Here is an 8,962-nt window from a genome sequence, read left to right on the forward strand (position 1 = left end):
ATTGGATACATCCATAAAATTCAAAATTATTATTCAGATTTGACTTAATTGATCATCATTGGAGAAGCTAATGTCATTTGGTGTGAAGGAGCCCTAGCCAGCCAATGCCCCCACACACATGCATATGCATTTTCTGAACATGAGCAACTTTTCTAAATTTTTTAATCAATCCTTGTCACCAGCTTTATTGAATTACAGAAAAATAAAGATGTCAGAATCTCTATCTCCTTGCTCTTTTATTCTAAAGAAGAAACATACACATAAAGACTTAACTGAAGCAGGTTTATTTCACAGATGGCCTTGACTCAGCTCAGCCTGATCATTTCATGTCCATTCTAGGCAACTGATGCTTCAAAGACAAGTGAATTGCATTTCCTTAAAAAAACTCATTTTCCTAAGGTTCAGATCTGAGTCTATTATTCCCTCCTACATCAGACTATAAGTGTTGCGCTGAGGTGTTTTTTTTTTTTTTTGGTTTGACTCCTAATATCTGATCAATGCCCCAGTCCTTTAATCAACTGGAATTCCCATCTTGTTCTCTGTAGATTGAATATAATGAAGAAGGAGTGACCACCAAAGACATGGCTACCCAACTTGCCTTCATGCGCCTGCTGGCCAACCATGCCTCTCAAAACATCACCTACCACTGCAAGAACAGCATTGCATACATGGATGAGGAGACTGGCAACCTTAAAAAGGCTGTCATTCTGCAAGGCTCCAATGACGTTGAACTTGTTGCTGAGGGCAACAGCAGGTTCACTTACACTGTTCTTGTAGATGGCTGCTCTGTAAGTATTACTGAAATATGGGAAAAGCATTTATTTTGGAAAGTGTGTGGGGAGGTGGCAGTTACAGCTTGACTGTTAAGTGAACAAATGAATGGGAGCCTAACTTACTCAATCTTTTTTTTCAGGTACGTATTTATTTAAACTTTAGCAGTAAATCCAGAGTATTCTCATTAGACCTTGCTTTCTGAAATACTTTTTCATATATACCATGTCCATGCATTAGTTGTTTATGTTTAACATGAGCTACTAAATAATGATGTATACTCATAACTTAAAATTTAAAATTAGGTTAAAAGGGTCCAAGCTATAACTTATAGTCCTGTATGTTTTCCTTCACTTATCATCATAGCTAACATTTTAACATTGCTTTCTCGTAATATGCTTTAGATTGAAAAAAAATTAAAATTCACTAATAGCAGTATTGCATGCTCACGTAACTCTCTCTCACACACACAAATCCTGAAAAGGATATTTTAGAAATAAATCACTTGGAATGTGTGTTGAAACATTTAAAAACTATTAGGCTAGTTGGAGAGCCCTCCCTCAAAAGATGCCCTTGGTGCTGCAGTTTCAAAGATGAACATGTTACTCTGGAACACACATTTTCAGAACGACACTGACAGGCCAAAAGTGGTGCTTTTAAAATTTAAGCCTCAGCTGTTATTAGCTTTAGAAATGGTGTTGCTTTATGTATTGCTTTTCTTCTCTTTTAAACAGAGAAAGACAAATGAATGGGGAAAGACAATCATCGAATACAAAACAAATAAGCCATCTCGCCTGCCCATCCTTGATATTGCACCTTTGGACATCGGTGGCGCTGACCAAGAATTCGGTTTGGACATTGGCCCAGTCTGTTTCAAATAAATGAACTCAAACTAAATTAAACAAAAAAAGAAATCTGAAAAAAAAAAAAAACTTTCTCTCTTTGCCATTTCTGCCTCTCTTTTACCTGAAAACTGAATCCTTCCATTTCTCCTGCACATCTACTTGCTTAAATTGTGGGCAAAAAGAGAAGAAGGGTTGATAAGAGCATTGTGCAATACGATTTAATAAACTCCCTCCCCTTTGCCCTCTCCCCAAAAGATCTGAAAATTTTTCAACACTCTTGCACCTGTTGTGGAAAATGTCAACCTTTGTAAGAAAACCAAAGTGAAAATTTTAAAAATTAAATAAAAACCATGAACATTTGCACCACTTGTGGCTTTTGAATATCTTCCACAGAGGGAAGTTTAAAACCCAAACCTCCAAAGGTTTAAACTACCTCAAAACATTTTCCTGCGAGTGTGATCCACGTCACTAGGTGCTGACCTACACAGAGATGAACTGAGGTACTTGTTTTGTTTTGTTCATGATACAAAGGTGCTAATTAATAGTATTTCAGATACTTGAAGAATGTCGATGGTGCTAGAAGAATTTGAGAAGAAATACTTCTCTGTATTGAGTTGTATTGTAGTTGTGTTTTTTCCCCCATTTGGTTTAACATCAGTATTTTCCATCTTATCCCCAGTTAAAAGTATGTGGATCATTTGCCCAATGTTGTCCTCTCCTTTAAATTCAGCATTTGTTCTTTGCCAGTCTCATTTCCATCCTCTCTCATGGTTCCCAAGAAGCCTTGTTTCTCGAACAAGCAGAAAAAAAATTGTACCTATTTTGTATATGTGAGATGTTTAAATAAATTGTGGAAAAAAATGAAATAAAGCATGTCTGGTTTTCCAAAAGAAAATATTGAGTAAAATTCCTTGTTTAAATGCTCTATGCATATAGATATGCATTATAGCAGCTCTACCAGCCTTAGTCCCAGTGCTTCTTCTTAGACATTAACCATGTAAAAAGGGCAGTTTGGTAGAGTAGAAAGAGCAGAGCGAGCAAGGACCCAGGAGATCTGAGCTCCAATTCTGACCCTGCTCCTTACAGCTCAGTGACCTTGAGCACTTCCCCTTTCTGAATGTCAGTACCCATATCTATAACATGGGGACAATTCCTTCTCTACACTATTAAATACTTGCCCTACTCAAATATATATAATACTTAAGCAACATTTTGGTTTGTTATCCGTGAAGTACTTTGAAACAGTCGATGAAAGTTGGTCTATGTACAATTAATACTATTAACTAAAACAGTTTCAAATATTCAGTAAAAATGCCATACGCTTGAATCTGATGCAGCTGAGTACACTGCCTGTTAAGAGGTAATGTGTGTGCTGTCAATCAGAGCAGACAGTTGGGGATAATAGTACCATGAACACCCACCTGCCAAATCAAGTTCGTTTTCCTCCCCTGCAACTTTCAATGACATCTTTAATACACTTACACATAGCAATGTGTCAAGTAAAATGTTCAGATTCATTTAGCATTTATTTCCTGCTGCAGAACATAACTGTGATTGTAATATTTGTCTCCTGTTATAAGTCATCTCAAGATTCAATTAGTTTTGAAAGCAAAAAAATGAACATGATGAAAATCTAACATTAACTCTAAAAAATTACCCAGGTCTACTAACCCAGTAGTAGCCACAAGTTACAGTCCTTTTACCACCTGAATCAGAACATTGGGATACCTAAAGATGCCCAGTTCTCAACCAAAAGACTTGGATTTAGTAAGAATCAGTATTTTTAAGCACCCTGAGAAATGCTAATGTGCACCAATTGGGAGACCACTGGATAGGGCAATTCCCAAAGGTCTCTGTAGCTCTAACATTCTGTGTCTGACAAGAAAAAAACAAACGGTATAAAGAAAACTAACTTCAGGGATCATAACTCTAGTACTGTGGTCCCTACAATTAGTAAACTGTAATGGCCAGGGTTAATTTCATGATAAGCAGTTCAAAATCTCTGGGTTAAATATAAACTCTGCTTCCAGGCTCACAGTACAAGACTCAACCATAGGTTGGTATAAAGAAGGGAAAAAAAGAAGAAAGAAGAAAACCACCATTTATGGAGTACCAATGATGGGCCAAACATTATGCCAGAGAATAATAATGCCCTTTGTCAGATTGAATCCAAGTCGACAGATTTCCTAAGCTAACCCGGTCACCCAGTGCCGTCAAATCGATTCCGACTCATAGTGACCCTATAGGACAGAGTAGAACTGCCCCATAGTACTTCCTAAGCTAATAGTCACTTAATCAATGCTGCGTGATAACAGAGACATAGTTAAATAAATAATGATATACCCAATAGATAACAATGAGGAAATAAGTTACAGTATGGCTAATTGATAAAAATGAGGAAACAAATTATGGTATAGCTAATAGATAACAACAGAAAACTAATGAAATAAATTATGGAATTCCAATAACATTTATGAGGATAATTGAACAAAAGGAAAAAAATGCTTAGGATGGAATATTACATTATATTTAAAATATACTATTCAATCATTATAACTGTATTAAACATGCATATAAGAAAACACTAGGGAAATACTTTTTTTTTTTTTTTAAATTCCCAGGATAGTTACATTAGTATAGTACATTAGTATAGTGATGAGATGGTCAGGTAGGAATGATTTTTATACATAAATTTTCCAAATTTGTAGTGATGTAGCTATATTACTTTTATATTTACAACAAATTTACTTTTAAAATATGAAAAGAAATAAGCTGTCAACAAGTGAAAACAATCCTCACTGAGGAGTGGTCATCTCCAGGGAAAGGATGGTCATCCTCCTACCTACCCATTTCTTGAAAGAGGACAAGCCCAGGCAAAGGGTCATCACCCACATGTGCCAGCCACTCTACTGGACACTGGGGAGGGGTGTACAAAGCTGCTAAGCAGACATAATCCTCAAGGATCTCACATTTCCTTTGCAGAGACAGCATACAATAATGTCTGAACAGAATTTTCAACGAAGTGTTCTCTGAGGATAGCAAGGACAACATCGATTAATTAGAGGAAATATCACAAAAATTAACCTTAGTCTCATGCAGTAACAGTGCTTTTTTGGGTTGAGCTGGCCGTGTCTTAGCAGAGATCTCACTTCTACAAACCCTACAAACCCTCTACTTAGCTAAAAGCTTCTCCTCTGAAAGCCACATATCAGAACCATCTGGTACTTACCGAACCCGGAGGTTCCACCGTGTGTATTCCCAGGACCGGCGCCAGAGAAGTGGACAAAGAGCAATGTACCTAGGCTTGACCCTTTCAGGACCAGCCCCCTTTTTGGAGGCTAATCACCAGGCCCAAGGGGGCACTCCTGCCAACATTTCCTGACCCATGGTCGTGTGAAGGTCAGCCGCCTCTTACTTGTGCAAGTGTCAAAGAGAAGAAGGTTGCACTGTGAGAGGGAAGGAGCAGGTAGCCAAGGTCTGGGGCGGAGATATTAATCAAGTCTGGTAAAAAGGGTCATTTAAAATTCTAAAATCAATAAAGCTAATGCACTGGCCAAGAGCACAGACACCTGAGCAATGCTGAACACATTTATTATCTTTACTGTCAAAAGACTTTTTTATGCTATTCCACTTAATATTACTGAAAAGGAAGTCCAGAAATTGGATTATATACAAGAAAAGTTGGAAATGTCATTTTGGATCAGAACAACAATCTATCTAGATGAGTACTTTGTCTTTGACAGTGGCACCAGGGGAAATTTGGGAGAAAGAGTAGTTGGCACTTCCCGAGAAGCCAGCCTCAGAACTCCCATTTAATAACCTATTGTAAATCTTTTTTGTACATAGATGTATCTAAATCCTTCCAGAGCCCTCTATCTGTTTTGAAATATGTTGGTATTACAGTACCAACAGGAGAGAGCTAATGCTGAATTGTTAGCTCAGCTCCCTGGCCCTCTGATCAAGAAGCTAAAATATGTTTTCTATCCCTGTACTTGGATCAGCCAGGGATTCTACAACTCAGAATCCTGGGGGAGCATCAGTAACTGCTGCAATGGGGCCATAGACAGCCCATAATTATTGACTTGTCCCTGCAGTCCAGTGAAATGAGCACATAATTTGTGGTCAGCAGCCAAGGTTATGAGCACCAGCTCTACCACTGACTAGCTAAGGGCCCCTGGGAAAGTCTCATAAGTTATCTGAGAATTTGGTTAACATTATCCTCTTTCAGAAACTTCCATTTGTATATCCACTGTACCTATCAATTTCCGTTCCAATACCTACTGTACCTATCAATTCCCATTCTCATACCTAATGTACCTACCAATTTCCATCCACATACCTGCTCTACCTATCTCACAGAACTGCTGGGAGGACCAAATGAAGCACGTATGGAAGTACTTAGAAAAGTGTGGACAAATGTTACTTGTCATCATTATTAGGCCCAAAATTTCCAACCACTGACAGTCACCTCTTGATTTAATTTCCTGTGACTGGCTCTGCAGCTTAGGAAGAGGCAAGCCTAGAATTTAAATGTGATAAGCACCACTCTCTAATTGGTAGTCTATTAATTTTTCAGTTGTGCCTCCCTATCAGTAAAAATGTGAGCTCTTACAACTAATTTTATGTATAAACATTATGCCTATACTATACTACTAACATATTTTGTGTAATATGAAACATATGTAGAAATAAAAAATTAAAAAGACAGAAAATAAGCATAAATAGAAGCTCTCATATACCAGTGGATCATTTTGAACAGCCCCCTGAGGTAGATGCACCTCCATTTTAGAGATTACTGCTCTCAGCAAGGGTTCAAGATGTGTTTCGAGGAAGCAGAAAATCAATGAACTCCAGAAATAGCATGTTAAATTTTGTGTGTGTGTGTCAGTTTTGTGTGTCTATTTCTTGGAAAAGGGTTCACAACCTTCTTCAGATATTCCAAAGGATTCATGACCAAAACTGATGTATGAACCACTGCATAAAAGAAATATTATTTGCTTCAGTAATCCCTGGATTTTTCTAAACTATGACTTTCATAGCTCATCTTGGGCCTCAGAACACAACATTTCTGCTATCCTAAGATTTAAAGGAACTAATCAGCACCAACCGAGATGAAAGAAAGTGATGGACAAAGATATGTTTTTGATTCTTCCTCTTCCTGGTTTTGGACCATCTGCCCTATGATTTAGCAAGGCTCGTCAAGTCACCTTATGACCCAGCCCTGTATTTTGCACCATTGAAATGCACCTGTCCGCAGAACCTTTTCAGGTTAATAGACCTCAATAATGGAGATCTACTAATGAGCTAGAGTCCCTGGGTGGCACAAATGGTTAACATGCTCGGCTGCTAACCAATAGGTTGGCAGTTTGAGTTCACTCAGAGGCACCTCAAAAGAAAGACCTGGCAACCTACTTCCAAAAAATCAGCCAGTGAAAGCCCTATGGAGCACAGTTTTACTCTGACAAACATGGGGTCTCCATGAGTCAGAATCGACTCAGTGGTGATTGGTTGGCATTAATGAGTTATTCCTTTTAGGTAAAATATGCGTAATTCAGTTATTTTAAAGAGAAGCTTTAACCTAAAAGGGATTGCAAGTCTTGGAATCATAAGGACATGTCTTTTGAACATGTCTTCCAGAGACCCTTCGATCACCTCACAGAACCAACTATCACTTCATCCGGCTGCTCAAGCAGCTGTTATTCTAAGTGCAAAGTATAAGAGTAATTTTGGACAGAATTAACAATCCTTTTTTTTAGTTGGAATCTAATAAGGCATTCGGAGGACTAAAATTGACAGCATACTTAAAGAAATTCTAAACACAGATGCATTTTACCACCAAAGTGGTTTTTTTTCCCTAGCGCAGCACTGTTTTTGGTATTCCATGGCTTAATTGACTATAAACAGGGTGAACAAAATCAGAAACAACAAAACAAATATGAAATTCCTTAACGCCAGGCAGGACAAGAACACCTACTCATTAACCATTGTGCTGAGCGAATACCCTTTCTATCCCTAGAGGGCAGCACTTCAAGCTCAGTGCTCCCCCTACTGGCTGGATAATGGAACACCCCAGACCTCTACCACAAGCACACTCTCAGAGAATAAAAACTCAAATTTAGAAAATAGAACAGCTTCTCCTCCTTATTCTCTGTCTACGACCTGTAGACTTTTCATCAGCTTCCACAGAGGTCTACCTTCATGTTCTTAGTGCTTCCTTTTTTATTTAGCCTCTCTGATCTATCCTTAATATGTCTCCCATGGAGTTGGTAAATGGACATCAAAGGAAGCAAACATAAGCTTAAAAGAAGAATGGCCTTTTGGATGACTAGAGCATTCCAACACTACAAATGTTGTCCCAAAATGCAGTGAGTAACCTTTCAGGACTTAAGCAAAGAGTGGGTGGCCACTTTGCAGGAATATATGGAAGAGAAACAATAGGATGTGACAGAAAGGACAGGAGCTGAGCTTTCTGGGTTTGAATCCTATCTCCACCATTTCCTCATCTGTAAAATGGGGATAATAATAACACTACCCGAAGGACTCTTATTAGGATCAAGGATAGGAATGTATAGCAACTTATAAGGTTGGTGGGGAGTAGGCACTCAGGAAATGAAAACCGGCATGATCCTTATCCCCAAAGGCTCGATACTCCCAGTTGTGGTGTGCCATGGAATAGATTCTGACTCATAATGACCTCAGGTGACAGAACAGAATGGTCCCATAGGGTTTTCTAGGCTGTAATCTTTACAGGAGCAAATTGCCACTTCTTTCTCCCAAGGAGCTGCTGGGTGGGTTGGAATTGCCAACTTTCAGTCAATAGTCAAGCGGTAACCTTTGCACCACCAGGACTTCCTAGATCTTCCCTAAAAACCTTTTAACTCCTTTACTACTCCATTGCCAAGGGAACCAACCACCTTCTTACAAGTTCTAGCTCTCCCACTCTCAGTGGCCTGGAATGAGAGAACATCTACAATTCCATTACGCTTCCAATTTCTCCTACCACAGATTGTTGTTGTTGTTGTTAGGCGCCATCGAGTAGGTTCCAACTCATAGCAACCCTATGTACAACAGAATGAAACACTGCCCAGTCCTGCACCATCCTTAGAATCGTTGCTATGCTTGAGCTCATTGTTGTAGCCACTGTGTCAATCCACCTCTTTGAGGGTCTTCCTCTTTTCTGCTGACCCTGTACTTTGCCAAGCATGATGTCCTTCTCCAGGGACTGATCCCTCCTAACAACATGTCCAAAGTGTGGAAGACGCAGTCTCGCTATCTTCGCTTCTAAGGAGCATTCTGGTTGTACTTCTTCCAAAAGAGATTTGTTCATTCTTTTGGCAGTCCATGGT

The 8,962-nt window shown here is 38.9% G+C and overlaps 1 protein-coding gene across 1 annotated transcript in view; it reads left to right on the forward strand.

Annotated features, from left to right (window-relative positions):
* The window catches only part of COL1A2 (collagen type I alpha 2 chain), a 36,850-nt gene extending 34,347 nt beyond the window's left edge, over positions 1-2,503 (forward strand). The window contains exons 51-52 of the mRNA XM_049893601.1: positions 546-788; positions 1,506-2,503. Of these exons, the coding sequence (XP_049749558.1) occupies positions 546-788; positions 1,506-1,652 (390 nt within the window). The 3' untranslated portion in view covers positions 1,653-2,503. The remainder of the gene's footprint in view (positions 1-545; positions 789-1,505) is intronic.
* Positions 2,504-8,962: the final 6,459 nt, after the last annotated feature.

This window comes from Elephas maximus, chromosome 8 (genome assembly GCF_024166365.1).
Source record: "Elephas maximus indicus isolate mEleMax1 chromosome 8, mEleMax1 primary haplotype, whole genome shotgun sequence".
Lineage (NCBI taxonomy): Eukaryota > Metazoa > Chordata > Mammalia > Proboscidea > Elephantidae > Elephas > Elephas maximus.